We start from the raw sequence: 24,077 nt of genomic DNA, 5'->3' as shown, positions 1-24,077 counted from the left end.
TATCCCCTATATTTAAGTGTTTTTATTGTACTACCACAAGTACATCTTTCATGGGCATGTTTCTGACAAGCAGCACAGTTATAATATGGATCAGAAACGGCAGAAATACAGATACCCAGAAATAGGAATTACAGAGTGCGCTACCAATTGAATAGATTATAACCTTACGCATGTTGACCAGCACAACAGTCCAACTCCCTTCGTAGCGAGTTAAATGATGATAATGACTACGACGACGACAACGACGATGATGATCTGACATGACGACGACGCCGACAGCATGCCTACAAGCTGTCACATTGAAATATGTCAGAAAGATAGGGCACAATCATCGATTGTACTACGTCAGAAATGTAATAACTTAAGTCCAAATTCCCGGCTATACGAACCAGAGGTGATCATGTTGTATACCTAAATATGGCAGCGTTCGTTTTCCTTGGGCTGCAGACACAGATACGGTCATCATGATGATTTACGCAGAACCGTGACTAGTCTGAAACAAAACGATGCTGTGGCGTTAATTAGTGTAGTTTGACACATCACTGTCAGTGCTCTTCTCTGCTGCTCCATCATCAAGGAAAGCTGCTCCATTGGCTGCCAAACTGAAAGTGACTACTTGACTCGCTCCACCAAGCCCATTCCCTGGCTCACGGTAAATGACGTGACACTACGACACTGCACTTTGGAGTGAAGCAATGTCGATCTTCTTAGGCACTAGTCTCCTGGAACTGTTCAGATACTTCATTACATTGGGAACGGCTCTCCTAAATTCGTTAATTCCATATTCACATGATCATGTACAACATGGGCAACAATATCGTGGTACAATGAACAGCCGTCTCGATGGGTCACAATTCCACCTCTGCTGAAATCCTAGATGTGCTGGTTGAATTTCCTCCTCATTACACGAGGCATAACAAGATCTTATCACAAACAAATACCATCAAAATGCACATTCTGTAATCCCTATGAAATCTTTCCTTATGCTCAGAATGAAGATGGTTATGCTCCCATCACCTCTGTGTGGCTAGAGATAAACATAAGCCCAGTTACTTTATGTGAGTGCTCAGCTCAGTGCATCTGTAAAGGAAAGCACATACCAGGTGCTCGTGTGACCAATTCTAGAGCTTGTTCCAGGAAATTGAGTCATTACCAGATTCATATGACAGCATACTTTGAAATCTGAGGAGCACTCCTATAATTGTAACGGGTGGCTAAAGCCCATATGAAAGTGACAATGCTCAGGTAATTTAACTTTTGTCTTTCTTCCAAAGATTCCTGTGTGTTCTGCAGAACCTTTTTCGATAAATTTATAGGACTGGAATTAGAGACAGACTGTGGGGCAATTTGGCTCCTACAATCACATATCTCGTGTATGAACCAGGAAAATAAAATGCAAAATTGGGCGCAAACATTCATTTTTACCTTGCTCATTACACTGATCGAATGGGATAGCTAATATTGGTTTGAAGCAGGCTCTGTCAGACAAGCATTAATGACAGAATGTGGTGCACAAAGTGTTGCGTCTTGTTTTTACCTTTCCCACTGGACTTTTTTCGTTAGTTGAAGAGTGAAGATAATGTTAAGGATGTTACATCTCTCTCTTTCTTCTTGTTTCTTTCCCTCACAGATTCACAGACTGTCACTCATCAGTTACAGTTCGACTGTGGTAACTTTATGCTGTAAAAAAATATTCTGTAAATACACTTTTCATAGTAATAAATCTTAACCAATAACTTTGTTGTGTAACTCTTGTATCAATGGCTTTCTTGAACTGTCATGTAGTTCAGATATCAGATTTCTACATTTGTGAAGCCTTTGCCTTAAAAAATCATTGTAACACATTAATTTTATTTGTTAGAAGTCAAAAATTTAACATTAAGGCAGCCACGACATTCCACTGTTCATACCAACTTGTTTATCTCATAGACACACAAGGCCAAAGTGTTTTTATGTCTGCAAACTACAGTTCTTTAGAAATAAATAGCAACATCAGTAATAATAATAATAAAGAAATTTTTGGCTCTACTTGTTGCTGTCAATTGCACAATATATATTATATTTGCATGATGAGGTTTTCAACATTGGTGTGTCATGAAAAACTCTCATTTCCCTTTTTTAATCAAAAGCTATCACCACGCGCAGGCAACATCTATTTTTTCAGCTAGTTAACATGTTCTGCACACTCAAAAAATGAAATATGAAATGAGTGATTAAACAACATCATGTGTTTGGCATGTACGTTGTGTGTGGTCACCTTCTTAAAGCAAGAAAGAAAGTGAATATTTTCCATCTTGTAGTCTTTTGGTCCATATAGCCTTCTCAGCCTCTAACATGTCTGTAATAGTTCTAAAAATCTTGTGTTTTCAGTTTGGTTCGCTAAATTCCTGCATGCAATCTACAACTATCACATAAGGACATGTGCATCACATGAATGCCATGAATAAATAATTGGTACTGGTTTTAGTTTTTAATTCCAATGTCTGCAGTTTCACTGCAGATTTAAAATGGAAGGCAGTAAATACTCTGTGGAGATGGTTTATTATAGAAGAAGAAATTCGAGAACAAATGGCAGCTTCATGTGTCACGAAATCCCTTACCAACGTTTGCCTACTGACAGTTTCCTGAGCTCAGAGCTTATCAGGTGTAGTTTGTCAACACATAAAATCAACATGCGGCTAGAAAGAGCACAGTTATTCTATGGAAGAACAGCAAGTTAATGTTCCTGTCTCTCTGTTTTTATTATTATTTTGTTAATTGTATCATGGAGTGAGCAATAATTTAAGACATTTTAGTTTGGTACATGCTCGCTGTTTAAGGAATAATAAAGCACCAAATCAAAAATTATTTTCTTTATTCCATAAACAATCATTTTCAGTACGCCACTTGATATGCTTGTCATTTCGCCAACGACATCTACATTGTTACATTATTTGTCTCAGTACATTCATCTGTTAAGGCCATACAAGATAATTTTATTTCCTAATTTAATCATAGAAACAAATCACAGAACAAAAAAGTATACTGACAGCAATAAACTTCAAGTTTTAATAGGTGCCACTAGTCTCAGAGTCTATGTAGGACACGTACAGGCAAGTACTAAATTACACAAACAAACACAAGACAGTGCTTCTGAAAAGCGAGTGATAATAGCGAACACATCGATCACTGCCGCCAATATATCCATTACAATGAAATGCTAAAAAAATCACAGATTGGGCAAAGATCTGTAATTGTAAAATATTTAAATGAAAATAAGAAATTGTGTAACGCCTTTTAGCGGCCTCTTTACTTCGGCACTTCCGCGGGAAACAGGTTAGATAGAGGAGACTATGTCGAAAACAGCTGAGTGTCAGTTAACACAAATTCAAACTCAAAAAGCTGACATTTGAGGGCCTAGGGCTTATTAACATTTTCACGTCAGCACTGCCACTGCGGGCCCCGAGGATGAGGCTACCAGTATCCCAAATTCAGCACACTAACCCGTTTGTCTGAAACGCCAATAAAGGCATTCCACGAAATTATAACAGATAATGAAACAACCAGAGGCAGTACCTACAGACGGTGTTTTATTTCAACAACAACATGACTCTGTCATTCGCATTACGTAACCTGCCGCCCGGGGGAGGGCGCCATCCACATTTAAAGCGCTATTCTGCAGCGTGGACCTATAAACGAGCGGTTTCCTGTTCACATGATGTGATCATTTATCGTCACATATCCGGATAAATAAATACACCGTGACAAGTAAATAAACTGGAAAAAAGAACAGTGTCTAGGACGAAGCTGTCAGAAGGAATAATGGCGCAAACGGTGGTGTTAATCTGCAGATACGATACAGGGGTGTGAAATGAAAGGAACTGTGAACAATGACGATCATGTATAGGCCACGACACGAACAAGCCAGACTCTAACTAGCAGCAGAGAGCTAAGGCAGTGCCTAGAGCGTCGCGGCCGGCTCCCCCGTGTCGGCGTCCTGCGCGACGCGCTTCGGCTCTGGATTGGCCGGCGGGGCGTCCGAGTCCGAGCGCGCTGGCGCGGGCGGCGCGGCGTGCGCGTTAGCAGCCCGCTGCCGCTCGACGCGGGCTACCAGCGACTTGTACAGCTGCTCCGTCTCCTTCTGGGAGCCGGACACGAGGAAGACCTTGACCTCGCCGGTCGTGTCCATGGCGGTGAGGCGCACGCTCTTGGGACTGGCGCGCTCCACCACCATGCCGGCCCACACCTTCGTGTTAATGACGACGCGCAGGTTGCCCGCCGTGCGCACCACGACGCGCGACTGTGCGCCCAGCGCCGATTCGCGGTCGTTGAGACGCAATGTGCCGCGGCCGCGCTCAACCCACGTGCCCTTGGACTTCTCGAACGCGTACAGCTTGCAGTTCATCTGCACCACGTTCGCCTCGTCCTCCTCGCCGGTGACCACGGCCACCTCCTCGTACTTCCTCTTGGCGGCCCGCGATTCTTCGTACTCTCTCGCCGCGTCGCTCAGGCTCTTGGACGGCGGCCTCTCCGCGCCTTCGCTGTTGCTTCCGTCGTTGCTGTCCTCCTTCCTGATCACCGACGTGAACAACATTTCGGAGGAGTTAGCTCCATTAGATTCTAAATGCTGTTGAGTTGCTGCATTGTTTTCCTTCGTTTCTACTCTGTCTAACAAGTTCTGCCCGAACACAAAAGTAGGGGGCGCAGACGCCACTGTCACAACAGGATTGACGACCGGTGGTACCGACACCACAGGAGTGACAACAGACGATCCGGTAGTAAGCCGAACAAACTTTGGGAGCGATGTCGAGCTGGAAACCTGAGTTTCTGATGCACACTGACTATCACCACTCTCTCCCAACCCTTTTTCTTCCTTCTCCTCTTTATCTTCGCTAAAAGCGGGTACTCTAGCGAACGGGTTCTTCGGAGGTGCAGTTTTTTCTGATATCTGCAAATCTGCCGTAGTAGCAGCCAGCTGAGAAGGTCTAAGAACTGCAGATTTCGTCGCATTTGTTTCGTCTTTAACATCTGAGCCCGACTCAGAAGAAGCGACAGTCTTTGATTCGTCTCCAACAGAATCATTACCTGCAGTGGGATCTGACCCCTTCTCCGGTGAAGCTACGGCCAACTTTGAGGGCCTAAGAAAAATGGGCTTGCTCGGACTTGACCCGGCAGCAGGCTCCTTAGATAAATCGGAAGAAATGGAGGGCTTGGCCCCGAATAAGCTAGACGTTACAGCAGATTTTCCCGTTCCGTCGTTTTGCTCCGAAACGGGAGCTGCCAGTTTCGAGGGACGCAGAAGGAAAGGCCTCGCCGATCCTGCCTGATCTTTAGTTGCCGTCGCAAAGGAAAACGCCATGGGCCTCACGCCAAATGCAGAAGAAAAGGAACCACTGTCCGGTTTCGATGCGGCACTTCCCAATTCAGCGGAACTTCCCGATAGCACGGACGGCCGCAGTAGCAACGGTTTCCCAATGTTAGGATGAGTGACTGAATCTGTTGGCGGGCGGGACGAAAAGTTCTTCAGCGGGGAGAATACGGTAGGATCAGTATGTACTTTGTCTCTCTGAAACTTCACTTCTTCATTGCGACTGTCTTCCACAACAGAAGCTTCAGACGACAACGAATTATTGGCATCTCCAACATCATCGTTATCCTTCCCCTGTTGGTCCAGCGGACCGTCCTGCAGCACATCTGGTTTAGTATTTTCCATCCTAGTGTCCATAAAATTAATCAAAAGCTATTGCTCATTACAGTTTCACACGATCACTGGTTTCGGTGTCACGTAATCGCTGCTAAGCCGCGTACTCTTCCAGTAAGTGCCTTGTCGATGCTGATTTTGGCTGGCTTCTTCTTTAAGGATTCCTCCAGTCTTCAGTGTACTCTAGTTTATCAAAAAAACAAAAAGAAATAATTAAAAAAAATAAAATTCACATTCAGTTTCATTGCATATGTCTTTATATTAAGATATGAACAAGACAATAGCTTTAGTAAAATATCAATATGGAATCAGTTATCAGACAAATAAGTATTATAATTTTCAATAAATTAGTCGATACTAACGAATCTGGTGCAGTACAAAAGTTAATTCTCAGCTTCTTACAAAGTTTCCTCAGAGTCAAAGTAAAAATGAATTTCAACGCAAAAAATGCATATTTATAAGGTGCCAGCCAGTTCGAAATAACATTCACTATAAAACAACACATTAGTGGCATAATATTACTTATGAGAATGCCTATCGCTTTTACATTTATTTTGTTATCATTAGACGGATTTTAACGCAGGAAAGGTATTGCAGTTTTACGACACCACACATGCTCAAATTTTGCACTGCTGTAAACATAGCAAAAATGTATTCAAACAATTAGAAACCAAACAATCAACTCTTGAGGAAGAGAGTCGACGGGTCTTTGGCATGTACTTATACAGTTTATTCCTGAGTGACAGAAAGGGACTGACAGAACTCTAGACAGATCAACAGCAGGATCACAAAGTTACTACAAAAGCTGACCAAGTGAAAACAAGCGCAAAGATTGTTAATGTTTGAAGAATTCAATGAAATCGTGCAGTCAGTAAATCCAACGTAAGATCAAACTTAGTAAGGTAGGAGAACTGGCCTTAGGTTTAGCAACAACAAAACAAATTACACGACTGAAAAAAATATGATGGTCGTTTTGCTATATAAAAGAAGAGTCGAATCTCCGCAGAAGAATAGACTTCTCACTGACTTCAATTGTCATCGCACATGATGCATTTTCTGCACATCCCACAATAACATTGCATCGCTCTTCTAGTTAAAACGTCCGGAAGTAATAAGACGGCGTGTTTTTTTGGTTCCAGAGAGCCTTCGATACAGTCGCCTAGTAACCGAAATAATTACATACTGAATATTCGAACAGGTAAGCGACTGAACTGAAGACTTACTTGCAAACAGAACTTACTGCATCGTCCTAATGGGGAAGTGTCATCGGATGCGGAAGTAGCGTCCGATGAGCATCGCTTCAGACCTAACGTACAGGGACCTTATCTCGAAAATGCTGAGTTTCTTAGGTACAATGCGTTTTAGCAAACCGATAAGAAACAAGAGAATGGTGAAACTTGGCTTCCCTAGAAGCTGCTGAAAGATGGAGAAAACGAAACTTCAGAAATTCAAAGAGGAATGATTTGTCAATATGAATTTCATCTGAAAAAGATCGGAAGCACCGATTACTAGAGAAGTGCCAGCGCGGTAGGTCCGAGCAATGTTTATAACGTATGTCAATCACTTAGAAAATAACTTCTGCTGTCCTCCTGTGGTATTTCACAGACGACGCAGTTGTGTACACGGATGTGAAATCATTAGGAACTTGTCGCAAAACGTAGAGACCGCTGAAGAACAACACCTAGTATGAATATTAGTAACTTATCTTAAATATAAATTTAATGTGTGTAAAGAAATGAAAAGATCCGATATGCCATCAGCCGTTGGACTCTGTAAAAACAAATACATACATAGAAATACATTATCTGCTCAGAAGTATCAGTACACATAGTAGTGGACATTAATATGGAATGTATCCATCCTTCGCCATTATGGCGACTTGAATTCCGTGGGGCACTTTCAATGAGGTGTCTGAATGTATGTGGAAGAATGGCAGCCCATTCTTCCTTAAGAGCCAAAAAGTAAAGAAAGTAGTGATGTTGGAAACCGGGGTCTGGAGCGAAGTCGGCGTTTTAAATTATCTCACAAGTGTTCCGTTGAGTACAAGTCCTGGGCAGGCCAGTCTCTTTCAGGAATGTTACTGCTCACAAATCCCTTCCTCACATGTGTTGCTTTGTGAGACGGTGCATTGTCACGCTGATAAGAATAATCATCGTCTCCGAACCATTCCTCTACTAAACGCAGTACACAATGCTGTAAAAAGTGTTCACATCCCTGCGGATTTAGAGTGTTCTTAACTGCAATAAGAGAACCACACTGTAACCGAAACACGCCCATATAGTACCACAACCTCCTCACTTCTCTGTTGGCACCTCACATAATGGCTGGTAAGGTTCTGCAGGCTTTCGCCAAACTCAAACCATTCCATCGGGCATCCACAGAGCATGGCGTGATTCGTTACTCCGTATCACTTGCTTGCGGCCTTACACTGCCCAGTGGCATCGCTCTTTCAACCAACTCAAGCGACGCTCAGCACTGACTACAGAAATGTTTGGCTTATGGGGAGCTGCTGGCCACTGTACCCCATTCTTTTTAATTCCCTGCGCACAATCACTGTGATAGCTGCACTGCTGGTAGCAATTCCGAACTCTGATCCCTTCCACTGATTTCACGCGAGATTTTTTACAACCACCTTTCGCCATGATCGACGGTTCCCGTCCGTATGTACATGAAGTATGCCAGCGATTGGTTTAGCTGCGACTGCTCCTTCGCGTTCCCACTTCACAATCGTATTACCAACAATAGACCTACAGATTTAGAAGGGGGTGAAATGTCCCTGATGGATTATTTACCCATGTTAGATCCACGTTCGGAGTCACTGAGCTCTCCTGACAGACCCACTCTGCTGTTACTGCTTCTCAACTGGTAACCCAATACTCCCAGCCTCCTTTCATACTTGTGGGTCCGCCTCTCGCGACATCTGACCAATTCGGCATTACATAGGAGTTACCGCATACTTTTGAACAGACAAGTGCATCTGTCGGAGTAATTTCTGATGGAAACGCTGTACAAATCTAGCCATGGACTAGGCAGTTGCTTGACTTACTAGAAGAATACTACGACAGTCAACTCACGCGCTAAAGTGGTCGTTTACAAAATCCTCGTTCGGCCATGTTTTGAGTGCTCTTAGACGATATGGGACCCGTATCAAATTTTATTAACAGAAGAGAAAAAGACAATTCCTAGAAAAGCTTGGTGTTTCATTATAGATTCACTTTATCAGCATCAGAGTCTCAGAAGAAGGCTTGAACTACAACAGGAGACGCTGCACGAAAGGCTATGTTAATTGCGGAGAGACTTATCCACAAAATATGAAGAACCTACGTTATAAAACGAAGGTATTATTACAGCAGGAAAACATGCATCTCATGAGAGATATGCTCACTGGTGCTGTGAAATTTGAGAAGCGGAAAGAATAAAATGTATCACTTTCCGTTTAAATGACTGTCAAAGTGCAGCACGCCACTATATACAAAAGCACAGAATTACCGTAAAACTGGAGGTAGGGAAAAGGAGAGGAGAGGTAGCGCAGTCACTGATTCTGCTAATCTCTGTCAGTTTCCACACATGATATTCCGTCCTATTAAAGGGGCATTGCTATTAGCCGGATTGGCGCTAATGAAATCACAAACAGGTGACGAAAGCTGCAAAAGTTTTGACCTGTCTTCAATGTACCAATTAAATTTCTGCTTACATGCACAAAAGCAAGCAGAAAATAGATATGGTAGCAATAACTTTGGATCGTTCTAACAGACCACGACAAAAAGAACAATTCAGGCTATCCGATTACTTCCGTTTTAATGTATTTATTCGAAGTACTAAGGCCGTGATATGGTACAAATTACGGAGTTTCAGTTTTTAATAGTACTAATTCATGTAAAAATTGTCAAAATTACTCTTGCGCAGTAATAAACTTCCAACTGCACACCGACCACCGCAACGCAGTGGAAGCCAACGCTGATTTAACCAGCCGCCCATCGTTGGTCGGCCCAGTTCGGTCTCTGACTTCGAGATCAGCAGTACTGAGTTAATAGGAAGACCAAACTTGGTCTGCATTCTGCCAGTAGTAGTAGAGTGAAAAACTAATTGCATGTAGGAGGCACAGGAAACACATCACGTCACATCATAACAAGAAGTTATGTTTCTTCCTTTTTAGGAATAAAGTGTTCCATTAATCTGCAAGTGTTACGTACATATGATTTTGGACTTCTGCCACCGGCCATCGCAACTTCTCTCCTTCCTCGTTTGTGTTGGTCCTGAATTGCACAGTACCCGACACTACTGTATTAGACGAATTTGGACAGTACTTAGGGCTGTAATAACTTGAGTTGCCTGCAGGAGGTAAGAATCTCCCAACTGGTGGAAATAAACTTAACAACTTGCAACTTCTCCAGCGGCAAGATCTAACACCAGCTGTCGATCTTATGAACCATCAGCTACCGCACAAATATGACATGCAACACATAATCATTGTACTTTTTTCACAAACTCGTACACTGAGAAATATGATACAGCGAAGTTCCTAGTCTCTCTAAATTAACTTCCTGAAACGGCGCGCTGGATGTGAAAATGGCGATTGAAAAAGTACTTCCTCGTTTATAGATTTTCATGCTCTCATTGTTGTTGTAAAGCTTGAAAGTGGAGTGTCCTCAAAAACAACAGGAGCATTCTCTCACAAAAATGCACAACGCAGTTCTTCTATGGCGCAGTCTCTACATTCTGACATCCGAGCCTACATGTACAAAAATGACTGCAGTTATTACCCAAGATAAAATATTAAATATGGACTCGACATGAATATAGCGTCTTTGTAAATACAGTTGTAATAACAAGTGTTCAAAATATTTAACTTACCGTGGCTATCTACCTCTGATGACTCCAAACACACACACCAGTCGTGCAAATTCACTGACCTGCAACAAATACAAAAGTAAATGTCACTGAAATGTCAGACATTCCTTGGGACATATGAGTCTCAACTCTATCTATGATAATGATAAAAGCTGAAGAAATAAATTAAAATTTGTGGCACGGTCGGTGACCTTGTCTCCTGCTGACTAGGCAGATGTGTTAGCCATTACACCACCGTAGCAGTATAAATAACACAGCTGCACGGATATCCTAGTCTAATGCACTGAAGGTGTGAACTGAAGTTTGTTTAGGAAGGGCATTGGTACTAGAGTAGTGCATGCAGCTGTGTTTCCTCTAATGCTACTGTGGTGTAATGGCTAACACATGTGCCTAATAAGCAGGAGAGCCAGGTTCCCAAGTCACCGCCATGACACAAATTTTAATCCATTTCTTCAGCTTCTATCACTGTCAGCCATTACTTTTCAAATTAATATTTTTGATTTTACAAGTAAACTGGTAAACATATACACACACAAAAACACTACACACTCACATACACTGTAACAATTGCACATGTCCTTCGACAGTCAGACAGTAGGAGTCATCTTATGTGCATCCAAACGAACAATATGTTTGATAGATTACTTGTGATGTTTGTTTTTGAGCTCTTAAACAGTGAAATGTATTGTTTCTAAATTAACTAGAGTGGAGAATATCCTAATGTGAGAACCTATGACGGGACGACGACACCATCGAATCTAAAAAGCAGAGCTAGTCATGCTCGGATGCCATAGATTGCACCTAAACCACTCATTGAAAAGAATAAGTACATAGACGGCCTCGGGGAAAGCCCTCAGTCTCAAAAAGTGCACGTGAAACTGGAAGAGCGGAGATCTCGGAACCATCGGTTATACAAGTTAAAAATTTTCGTAGCTGTCTTGGGAAAGTACTAGAGCTCCAAGCGCTTACAGAAAGCAATGATGCTCAAACCGTTATAGGCACTGAAAGTAGGCTAAAGCCGGAGATAAGCTCAGCCGAAATTTTTGCGAAGGACCTACCAGTGTTCAGAGAGGACAGGCTAAATACAGTTGGCGGTGGCTTGTTTGTTGCTGTTAGAAGTAGCGTATCTTGTAGCGAAATTGACGTAGATAGTTCCTGCGAGTTATTATGGGTAGAGATTATTCTTGGCAACTGGGAAACTCCGATTTAGTTCGTACTATGTGCTGTCGTCTACCAGAACGCGCGTAAACATTAATTAAAGTTACCCCAGAACTACGGAGCTAAGGAAACCCATAACTGTGATTAACTAATACGTATACCTACGCGGCGAAGTTCGTATAGCGATAGATCGTCATACCACCGGTCCCGGGATCATACTCCAATGATGACAATTAATTATTTTTTACTGCATTATGCGTGAAAGTGTTGTACGGGACCATTAATACATCCGCCGGTGCGAAGCAATTGTTTCTTTATTCTACTGTTCCGATTGTTCATTTTTATTCTGTGAAACAACATATCGACTAGCTACTTCATCACGAGTGGTATCTGTTCTGTCGCACAAGTCCGACAGAACACCACACCTGTCTACATACATGTACTCAACAGGTTTGCTCCTTTCAACTAACTAAGCGAAAGCAGACCGCCAAAAGAACATTGCTTCAAACTCCGAAAAGTCCTGCTACACGCCAGGGAAATGATTACCCACATAACAGTTCCACCCTTGGTAGGACGAACATCGCTCTATCAACTTACCCACGAGAGATTACAACATTGTCACTCACACATATGCCTTTCATGTGCTCCGTAGTTGTGGTGTTACTTTTAATTTGGTACCGGTGGATGTTCGAGTCCTCCCACGGGCATGGGCGTGTGTGTTTGTCCTTAGGATAATTTAGGTTAAGTAGTGTGTAAACTTAGGGACTGATGACCTTAGCAGTTAAGTCCCATAAGTTTTCACACACACATTTGAACATTTTTGAACTTCTAATTACCGATTGCGAGTATTCTACACTGTATAAACCAAAACACCGATTTAGTTCGTTCTATCTACATAGAAAGTTTGGTGCCGATCTGAGTGGCATCTGGATGTTTGGTTTTAGTAACAAATAATTCTGTGCTAAAAACGAGCATCAAAACGGATACGAGGATTAGTGAACACAGGGTTGTCGCAACGAGACTGAATACCTTAACTCCCGAATCCATCAAAATAAACGAAAAATATATCTGTTCAGAAAACGGATAAAAATACGCTTGAGGCCTTCTTGAGAGAGAATCTCCACTCCTTCCAAATTAACAATGGAAGTGTAGACCAGATGTGGATTGAATTCAAAGAAATAGCATCGACAGCAATTGAGAGATTTACACCAAATAAATTAACATACGACGTAGCTGATCCCCCACGATACACAAAGCAGGCCAGAACACAGTTGCAGCAGGAAACAACGAAAAAAGCATGCCAAATTTAAACGAATGGAGATCTTTTACAGAAGCTTGAAATTTGGCGTGAACTTTAATGCGAGATGCTTACAATAGTTTCCACAAGTGAACTTCCGTCTCGGCACCTGGCAGATATCCAGAGAGGTTCTGGTCGTATATAAAGCATGCTAGTGGCAAGGCACAATCGATGCCTTCTCTGCGCGACAGCCATGGAAATACTATTGGTGACAGTGCTGCTAAAGCAGAGTTACTAAACACAGCCTTCCGAAATTCCTCCACCAAAGAAGGCGAAGCAAATATTCCCGAATTCGAATCAAGAACGCTGCCAACATGAGTAACTTAGAAGTAGATATCCGCGGAATAGAGAAGCAACTTAAATCACATAATAAGAGCAAGTCTTCCAGCCCCAATTGTATAGCAACTAGATTCCTTTCAGAGTTGCATACAACCGTTCGCTCGACGAAAGATCCTCATCCAAAGACTGCAAAGTTGGACAGGTCACACCAATATTCAAGAAAAGTAATAGGAGTAATCCACTAAATTACAGGCCCATTAATCATTAAAGTCGATGTGCAGCACGATTTTGGAACATATATTGTACTCGAAAATTATGCATTACTTCGAAGACGCTTAACCAAGATCGATTTAGAAAAATCGTTCCTGTGAAACACAATTACCTCTTTACTCACACGAAGTGTCGAGTACTATGGACAAGGGATTTCAAATTGATTCCGTGATTCCAGATTTCCAGAAACTTTTGACACTGTACCACACATGTGGCTTGTGATCAAAATGTGAGATTATGGAATATCCTCTCAGTTATGCGACTGGATTCGAGATTTCCTGTCAGACACACTCACAGTTCGTAGCAACTGACGGAACGTCAATGAGTAAAACGGAAATGATTTCTGGCATTCAACAAGGTAGTTATTATAGGCTCTCTGCTGTACCATATCTATATAAACGGTTTAGGAGACAATCTGAGCAGTTATCTTACGTTGCTTGCAGACGATGATGTCGTTTATCGTCTAGTGAAATCATCAGAAGATCAAAACCAATTGCAAAACGACTTAGATATCTGTATGATGTGAAAATTGGAAGCTGATTCTAAAAAATGGAAAGTGTGAGGTCATTCCCGTGAGTGCTAAAAGGAATCCGTTAACCTCCGGTTACACAATAAATGAATCAAATCTAAGGGCCGTAAATTCAGGTAAATATCTAGGAATTACAAATTAATTTAGAAGGAAAACAGGAAACGTTATGGGAAAGGCGAACCAAAGATCGCGTTTTATTGGCGTAACACCTAGAAGATGCAACAGATCTCCTACAGAGACTGCCTGCCACTACACTTGTCCGTCCTCTTTTGGAGTACTGCTGCACAGTGTGGGATCCTTACCAGATACGATTAACGGAGTAAACCGAGAAAGTTCAAAGAAGGGCAGCACGATTTCTATTATCGAGAAATAGGAGGGAGTGTGTGACGGGCATGATACAGGATTTGGGGTAGACATAATTAAAACGAAGGCGCTTCTCGTTGCGGCAGATCTTCTCATGAAATTTCAATCACCAACTTTCTCTTCCCAATACTAAAATGGTTTGTTGTCGGCGCCCTACACAGGGAGATACGATAATCATAATAAAATAAGGAAAATATGAGATCGCACATACGCTTTTTCCGTGCATGTTCGGGAGTGGAATAACAGAGAATAACAGTGAAGTAGGTTCGATGAACCCTATGCCAGGCACTTAACTGTGATATGCAAAGTAGCCATGTAGATGTAAGTGTGTTAGAAAAGTAAGTTTAAGCGAAAGCTACTCCTTGAATAAATCTGAGTAAAATAAAAACTTGTTTGTCGAACCTTCACTACATCTAAGAACAATTTCGTTGCAAATGCAAAAGACAGTGTTCAACAATCATAAACGTAGTGAGGAGACTACTGGGAGTGGATTACTAGAAAATGCATACGTCATGATGCTACTAAAATACTGAAAGACAATCGAAGTTAACAAACAGTGATTATTGTATAGTGTGCTAATGTTTTGCTCGCGGCTTGCCAAAATATGCGTGTTTCGCAATATAAATGCAGACGTGTTTCATCCATATCTCTAGCGAACTTCGCCCTGCTGTTTCATCATTATATATATCTAATGGAGCATCTTTCTCCCACAGTATTTTCATATCAGTAATGAGCCGTCTACACAGGGTGTTACAAAAAGGTACGGCCAAACTTTCAGGAAACATTCCTCACACACAAATAAAGAAAAGATGTTATGTGGACATGTGTCCGGAAACGCTTAATTTCCATGTTAGAGCTCATTTTAGTATGTACTGTACTTCCTCGATCCACCGCCAGTTGGCCCAATTGGAGGAAGGTAATGTAGACTTCGGTGCTTGTGCTGACATGCGACTCATTGCTCTACAGTACTAGCATCAAGCACATCAGAACGTAGCATCAACAGGTTAGTGTGCATCACGAACGTGGTTTTGCAGTCAGTGCAATGTTTATAAATGCGGAGTTGGCAGATGCCCATTTGATGTATGGACTAGCACCGGGCAGTAGCCGTGGTGCGGTACGTTTGTACAGAGACAGATTTCCAGAACGAAGGCGTCCCGACAGAAAGACGTTCGAAGCAATTGATCGGCGTCTTAGGGAGCACGGAACATTCCAGCCTATGACTCTCGACTGGGGAAGACCTAGAACGACGAGGACACCTGCTATAGACGAGGCGATTCTTCTTGCAGTTGACGATAACCCTAATGTCAGCGTCAGAGAAGTTGCTGCTGCACATGGTAACGTTGACCACATCACTGTATGGAGAGTGCTACGGGACAACCAGTTGTTTCCGTACCATATACAGCGTGTGCAGGCATTATCAGCAGCTGATTGGCCTCCACGGGTACACTTCTGCGAATACTTCATCCAACAGCGTGTCAATCCTCATTTCAGTGCAAATGTTCTCTTTACGGATGAGGCTTCATTCCAACGTGATCAAATTGTACATTTTCACAATCAACATGTGTGGGGTGACGAGAATCCGCACGCAATTGTGCAATCACGTCATCAACACAGATTTTCTGTGAACGTTTCGGCAGGCATTGTTGGTGACGTCTTGATTGGGCCCCATGTTGTTCTACCAACGCTCAATGGAGCACGTTATCATAATTTCATACGGGATACTCTACCTGTGCTGCTAGAACACGTGCCTTTACAAGAACGACACAACATGTGGTTCATGCACGATGGAGCTCCTGCACATTTCAGTCGAAGTGTTCGTACGCTTCTCAACAACAGATTCGGTGACCGATGGATTGGTAGAGGCGGACCAATTCCATGGCCTCCACGCTCTTGACTTTCATTTATGGGGGCATTTGAAAGCTCTTGTCTACGCAACCCCGGTACCAAATGTAGAGACTCTTCGTGCTCGTATTGTGGACGGCTGTGATGCAATACGCCATTCTCCAGGGCTGCACCAGCGCATCAGGGATTCCATGCGACGGAGGGTGGATGCACGTATCCTCGCTAACGGAGGACATTTTGAACATTTCCTGTAACAAAGTGTTTGAAGTCACGTTGGTACGTTCTGTTGCTGTGTGTTTCCATTCCATGATTAATGTGATTTGAAGAGAAGTAATAAAATGAGCTCTAACATGGAAAGTAAGCGTTTGCGGACTCATGTCCACATAACAAATTTTCTTTCTTTGTGTGTGAGGAATGTTTCCTGAAAGTTTGGCCGTACCTTTTTGTAACACCTTGTATATCAAATTTTGTTTGAAACCTCTCCAAGTGTTCCTGAGTTTTGCTTTTATGTCACACCTTCTGACCCTAAACTCTAAACAACAAGGATTTACGGATATTTTACTGTCACAGTAAATTTTTCCACGTAACAGATGTTACACGTGCCAATTTTGTAGAAGTTACTTCAGACGTTACAGAGATATGCTGACATGTCACCATCTTTGCACACCCTTGCCCTCTCTCCGCAACACTAGCGGTGAAACGTAAGTGTGATTTATCAATAAGTTCAGCGAACTCAAACACTATGGATTTGATACTTAGAGCGGTCGTTGTCGAATATTTTTACATGTCAAGTCGCCTTACCCTCATCCCCATCCCAACTTATACAATTAATGAATCATGTACCCACAAAAAAAAAGGACAGAAATTGCTCCAGACATTCCTGAGTTACGCTTCTGTGTCAACCCGTTTTCACCCCCACACGTATGGTAGATAGTTAGGTTCTTATCTCTACGAAAACCTTCAAAGGTGCGCGCACAATTTCTCATCTGTGTGTCACCGCCATCGGATGAATGGTGCGGAAACACACAGAAGATGAGCGAACAAGCAAACATTCATTTTCATGTATATTAAATTAGAGTTAAATCAATTATTGGCATAAGGGGTTTTGTCGCTTGATGAAAACCACCAGTTACGAGGGGAATGAAACTTTTTGCCTTTGCTTATAGGCTATTCAACAGTTAAAAATATGTAACTTGCAATAACTTTTAGATATTTTTAATCATTAGCTAAAATTATACATTTATGGCTTCAGTCACGCATTCGATCATTGAATACTACTTTTCGAAAATTTAATACGCCATCAATGCACAGAAAAACTGTAATATTAACGGCTGTGAAGATGATGGAACTATAGCTGATAAATGAAAATTATGAAGTGGCAATTACTTTTAAAAATCTGTGGAGGTGTCAGGTGCTGATCCCGATACCTCTCACAAGCTAAAGTGGCAATTACTTTTAAAAATCTGTGGAGGCGTTAGGTACTGATCCCGATACCTCTCACAAGCTAAATGACCTCTCTACCAACTGCGCTACGCCCGAGGTGCACTGTATGTATCCACCCTGCAAAGTGAACAGCAGCATAGCCAACTTCTACCTTTGAAGACATATGTGGCCTCCTCCCGCTGGGGACCACGTGTGCGTGATTCGCATGCATGCATGCATGCATGCATGCATGGTAAAGCTGTTGCTTAGCACCTGATACGTGATTAGATCGATAACAGGAACTTGAAAACATTTCCTCCCTTCCCGACATATTTTAATGAAGCTAGAGTATGATAAACTCATTTTCAGACCTCAAAAAATTGTTATTTAAATGGAATTACGAAAATTTGATTTAACCTGTGAGTTAAAACATACCGCTGTGGAATGATTCATTTCAGTGTTACGATACCAGCCAGATACTATCGTACTACAACTATATTGTTTAATTTGACGTTAAAGTTATGCATTAACAGGCACAATACCGCCGAGCTCGCGACAAAATCAGCGCAGAAATCTAACAAACACCCCTTTTCGACTGACGAGAGTATGAGATGCCTTTTCCCTGTGAATATAGGAATCGAATCGAGGTCCGAAAGATGTGTGAACATCGCATCAACGTGCACCATCCTTCAGCACGATTAAATCTGTTTCATAGGCACAAATATTCCTTTTATAGATCAGCTCTTCCATTCATACTAGAGTTAAAGTTCGCCTTAATAAGCTAACTGAAAATTACGAAGTATCTCAGTTCTTACGTCGATTAACCGTCTGCGGGAAATGAAAGCTACTGTGAAGTACGAATGGCGTGATGAGTGGAAATAAGCAGAGAAAACGGAACAGTGCAATTCGTCAAACACACTCATTTGTTTAAAAAAAGAAAAAAAGAAGTGAAGGCCTTAACACCTCACTCCCACTGCCATTGCCACTGTCTATGTATGTCTCTCTTCCACCGTCTCCTTTTCTTTTGTCTGTCTCTCTCCCACTGTCTCTGCCTTAACGCCAATCTATCGCACTTCCTTATCTCCTCCTCCGACACTTTCACTGTCTCTCTGCCTCACTGCCACTGTCTTTGCCCCATACTTTTCTCTCAGATTACCACTGTCTCTTTCTTTCCCCCTTAAAGTCTGCTGCTTTTCTCTTAAACCACTATTGTCTTATCTACAAGCATATACTTGGGGTTGATTTTCTCGCGGTTTTGACCTCTAGACAGAGAAACTGCAACACGTAGGCATTGGCAAAGGAGGAAACTGAGGAAATGATTTCGTGTTAAAGTTCAGCGGCGTGGGAGGGACATATCAAGCCTATATATGGTCTCCACTCATCTCCTTTTCATTTCCGCCGTGTGATCACTCTTTTGTCCCACTGCCAGTATCTCTATTCATCTCTCTTTTTCTTTCGATGTTTCTCCTATCATCATTGTTATCTTTCTCTTTCGCTCCCACAGTAACTGTCACTACTTTCCTTCAGTGCAAAAAATCGCGATTATGTTCGCAGGCCACACTTTTATGGTGAGTAAGGCGGAATGAGGCAGATGGTTCCCCTCTTTTCGGTCAGAGTCTTTTAATCGGTTCCTAGACTTACAAACAACTTAAACAAACTTATGCTAAGAACACACACACACACACACACACACACACACACACACACACACACACACACACGAGGGAGGACTCGAACCTCCGGCGGGAGGGGTCGCGCAGTCCGTGACACGATGCCTCAAACCGCGCGGACACTCCGCGTGGCGCTGTTCATATAAAACGAATTCTGTAGATCACTGAAGTTTTGATTATTTATGTACTTCCACACATTTACATACTTTGACACATATAAACAGTACACCAAAACGCGCAGTGTTTTATTTGCGAGTACAAAAATTCCGTATAATAAAATAATTGTTGTAAGGTGCTTACGTTGCCAGATGCTATCATAGCACAATTTCCAACTCGATACAGCCTGTGTAAGCGTGAAGTGCTCATTATTCACAGATAGAACGTCATAATGTTTTAATGGTGAAAAACGGCTGGTGACCGCAGAAACCTTGCAATGACCGCAACACTTGCCATGTGTTCACTACGTCAGTTAAAACTACATATACGCCTAAGATCGAAAATAATGCGCATAAGACGGTGTAACTCAACCTTTGGCTCTCGCTAACGGATTATGGTATCGAAAAAAGATTCGATGTTCTCTGAGATCATCATCTTAAGAAGAAGAAAAAAGGTAAAAAATTTTGACGTTCTGGAACGAACAAAAATTATGAAGTAGCCATCCACAGAACTGGTAATTTTCGTACTGAAAAATCATAGTTTTTCGGGGTTTTCTCGAGAACCGCCCCTGAGCAAACGGTTCTTTTACAAACCACCTAACAGCCACACTAGACAACATCCAATTCACAGGAACCAACCAATCTACTCAAATTGCCTTGGCTGGAAGAAGTGTGTAATGTTTAAATTTTGACCCTGTACCATAGGATAGCTACAGTATGGCCGTCCTTCCTAGAAGTATACAAACGGTCGCTAGGCTAAGGGCTATTCTAAACACTTGTCCCCTTATGGCTGTGATCAACAGAACACGAGATATGACACCTTGATAAATCGTATTTTCGCGCGCGGCGTTTTGGACTACATTGGTACCAACCACTCTCGCGCACGGACCGATTGAGCCCAGTATCCCGACGTAGTTAAAGGCAGAAACTTACTTTTGTATGTCGACGCCAACGAAGATCTCTGGTCCTACGTAGGTGGAGGTGGAGGTGTGTGTGTGTGTGTGTGTGTGTGTGTGTGTGTGTGTGTGTGGTGGGGGGGGGGGGTCTAGTTATGCATGAACACACGTGAATCTGTCACTCAGGTAACAAACCAATGAAGCACAATAACTACTACAAGCATCACACTTTCTCGTCCTCTAATCTTAAAACGTAAAACCGCAGTTAAAATCTTTTTCATACTCTAGCAGTGTTATTTAACTTTTTCTTTGCTATAAAATTCACTGAGAAATGTAGTTGGCCGACGACACAAAAATCTGGATGCTGGAAGTCGATGTCAGTACATACTGAAAGCTCGTCCCAAACATTTTAAGACGACCTGATTTCGCGCAATAAATAAATACATAAATCTCGTGGTACGTCAGTTTCACTATCAGTTACCAGGAATTAAAAAAAATGTTTCGAAGCATTTACTGAATACTTGGGTTACGGATTCTTTAATGGAAGGCCAATGCAGTTTCTTTTAATTTTTTTACCTTCTAATTTTTTTCTGGCGTCCTTTGTCCTATTTATGTTTCTTACTATGTGATAATCTCAAACATAGAAGTATACAAATAATTCACTTAGTACAATGAATGTAAGGAACACTCGCGTCTAAGAATGTCAATGAGTCACGATTGAATTACATTACCGTGGACAGCTGTGTTTCCTTCAGTGCGCAGTAGTTCCTGCATGCGACGGGGCGCACCACTTCACACCAGTCGCATACTGCCGTAGGTAGGCAGTCATATGGATCATCACCTACAGTGCTACTAGCCATCACTCAATTAAGACCCTGGACGGAGTCTTGGATTTTAACGGGTCTTGTTGCGGTCCAGCCTAATGGTCAGCAGCAACATGCCGTCACCAATCCTTATCTCATCGATCTGATTCTGAGGTGATATTTTCTAGCAGCAGGGTTAAATCCACTGTCCCAGACTCGAGCAGTACGACACTAAACTGCCCTGTAAGAATTTTCGGTTATGAAAGCTGGAAATTTTTTTTAAGCAGAAATGAAAACTTCTCTACCATACCAACTAGAGATGAGAAGTAGTGAGGTGGCGCACATAGTTGTAGTATTTCATATGAATGGCGACGGTCCTAGTACGGAGGTAATTACGTCGACGCGTGATTGCTGGGGCGGAAGCAATAAGTGGCAGCAGCTGTAGCTCCATCAGCGTGACTCCGTACCGTTTGCGCAAATTCTCCGCGTGGAAACATTAACGTGCGTCAACTGGACCGTTTCATCGTCATTTTTCCTCGATCTATAAAATATACAATTAAATTCAGAAGTTATAACATGGACACACTCTTTGATCTGTGGATGCCAAAAAAACACAGTCTGCCTTTGCTATCTGGGCATGTATTCTTCGAGAGGTGACACGGCTAGATTTTGGATGCACCTTTTTAACCTCTGGACTATCTGGAGAAAATATATAGAATTTTTGCTAACCAAAACAGCGAAAACGGAATGGAAACCGCTTTCAGAGCGATTACTAATAGCACGCTTTAACTCAACATTTGTAATGTTAAAGTTATCCACTGATATGCTCCTCAGATATTGACCAGAAAAGAATTTTACCACCTTTAAAACAACAGTATTACAAGAAACAGCAAAACAGGCATCTTGATTATCATGGGAGACCTAAATGCAAGAGTTGGAAACAACAATTGAGGCCCAAAGCATGTAATAGGAGCCCATGGAATTGGAGACATGAATGATGATGCGGATATGTTTTCAAACTTCTGCGCCAGTCTTTAGAATGTCGCCGATGGAAGTGCAAAATAGACGTGTAGCTAATGTTCGCAGTCAGCATCACCTTACCGTCGCAAATTTTAGACTAAAAATCTTGGCAACAAATAGAACGCTTGAACAACGGAACATGCGATGCGGGCAAACTTAAGATTAACGGCAAAAGAAAAATAATTCCGTACTGGACTATGAAACTGCTTTGAAGAACTCCAAGAAGCACGGGAAGATTTTGCAAATAATGCTGGTGACCTGTGTACTCAGGGTAGGGACATCTGCTGCAACGTGAGCCAACAGGATCTTGGCTCCAAAAACTATCTGAAGTAAGATTCGATGTGTGAAATACATGGAATTTGATCAACTATAGAAAGGGGGTTAACGGAAAACGAAGTATGAGTAAAACAATATAACGGAAAACTCAAATACAAGCTGACTACGCAGCTACTGACACTCTAGTAAAGTGGAGTGTGAGGGTTGAGGACTGATAGTGAAAAGTTGATGGGTGAACAAGCTCTGAGTACAGAGAAATCCGCAGCGAGGACGGATGGTACATAAGTGTACGGCATCACCAGGATAAGGTTATCAAGAAAGGGTTTTAACAAGAACAGACCTGTGAAAGTTAGGAGGGTCGATAGTTGACGATTAAAGCAAACAAACTTATGAAATGAAAACAATATTTTTACGATCCTGAACAGAGAGCAACCTAAAAATGGCCTGAGACAAGTTAATGTGCAAAATACCAGTGAGAAAACCAACACAAACATCAAAGTAGCCCCCAAACACATAAATAACAGCAAGGCTCCACGAATGGATAATACTGCATCTGAGCTGCTAAAAGCAAACACTGGCACCACCGCAATTCTGCTGCATCCATTGTTTCAGGAGATGTGGGCAGAAGTGAAACAACCAAACGACTTAAAAAAAAAAAAAGTTCTTAAGTTGCCAAGCACACGTGATACTATTAACCCTATATAATAATAATAATAATAATAATAATAATAATAATAATAATAAAACCGAGGCATCAGCCTTTTATTTGAACCTCGTAAAGTATAATGCTAAATCGTAATAAGGACTGTGTGGAGGCGTGGCTACGAAAAGATAACAGTGAAGTTGTGCCGATCTGAGCAACATTCTACGCGTAATAATTGAGCAGAGTGCAGAAAGGTGAAGCATACTGTACCTTACGTTTATTTATTTAGAAAATGGCTTTTGACACTCTTAAGGAGAATTATTTGGCATGGCTTTGAAAAATATGGAATACAATAAGTGATTATCAATTTTATTAAACCAGTTTAAGGGATATAAAATTAGGATACTGCACAATGGAAAACTTACTGAAACTATCCAAACAAATACTGGGGAGACACAGGGATGTATTCTTTAACTTGTTTTCTTCCTGTTGGTGCTGAATAGCGTAACCAAAAGATTAGTTGGTGGTAGGAGAAGAGGCATTCGATGGTGAATGCAAAACAGGATTGAAGTAATTAATTTTGTTGATGACATCTGTCTTTCTCACGAAGATATCGTGACATGGAACAAAAGTTTGCAAGACTGTAAGGCGAAGCAGAAACTGCAGGGCTGACAGTGTATGTCCAGAAAATCAATGAAATGGGAACGTGAACTGAAAAACAGGAAAAGTCAACAGTATATGGTGAGTAATTGGAACACGCAGAAGCCTTTGTACATCTACCAGATTCTGTCTGTGCAGACGAGGATGTAGAGTCGGATACGGAAGGCAAACGGGGTTTTTATCTTATTATATCCTATGTGGCGTAGTAAAAGCATCTCGAGACGTATCAAGGTGCGACTGTTCAATAGCTTGTTGTGAAGTAT

At 42.0% G+C, this 24,077-nt stretch overlaps 1 protein-coding gene across 9 annotated transcripts in view; it reads right to left on the bottom strand.

Moving 5' to 3' along the window:
- Positions 1 to 2,837: 2,837 nt before the first annotated feature.
- The window catches only part of LOC126364463 (ran-binding protein 3), a 280,357-nt gene continuing 259,117 nt past the window's right edge, over positions 2,838 to 24,077 (bottom strand). For all 9 annotated transcript variants that reach the window (XM_050008064.1, XM_050008059.1, XM_050008061.1 and 6 more), the window contains 2 exons: positions 10,535 to 10,593; positions 2,838 to 5,863 (listed from right to left, as the gene is read on the bottom strand). In XM_050008064.1, the coding sequence (XP_049864021.1) occupies positions 3,941 to 5,704 (1,764 nt within the window). In that variant the 5' untranslated portion in view covers positions 5,705 to 5,863; positions 10,535 to 10,593 and the 3' untranslated portion in view covers positions 2,838 to 3,940. The remainder of the gene's footprint in view (positions 5,864 to 10,534; positions 10,594 to 24,077) is intronic.

This window comes from Schistocerca gregaria, chromosome 1, assembly GCF_023897955.1.
Source record: "Schistocerca gregaria isolate iqSchGreg1 chromosome 1, iqSchGreg1.2, whole genome shotgun sequence".
In the NCBI taxonomy this organism is placed as follows: domain Eukaryota; kingdom Metazoa; phylum Arthropoda; class Insecta; order Orthoptera; family Acrididae; genus Schistocerca; species Schistocerca gregaria.
Note: the sequence above shows the minus strand (reverse complement) of the source record. Positions and strands in the feature narration are given on the sequence as shown.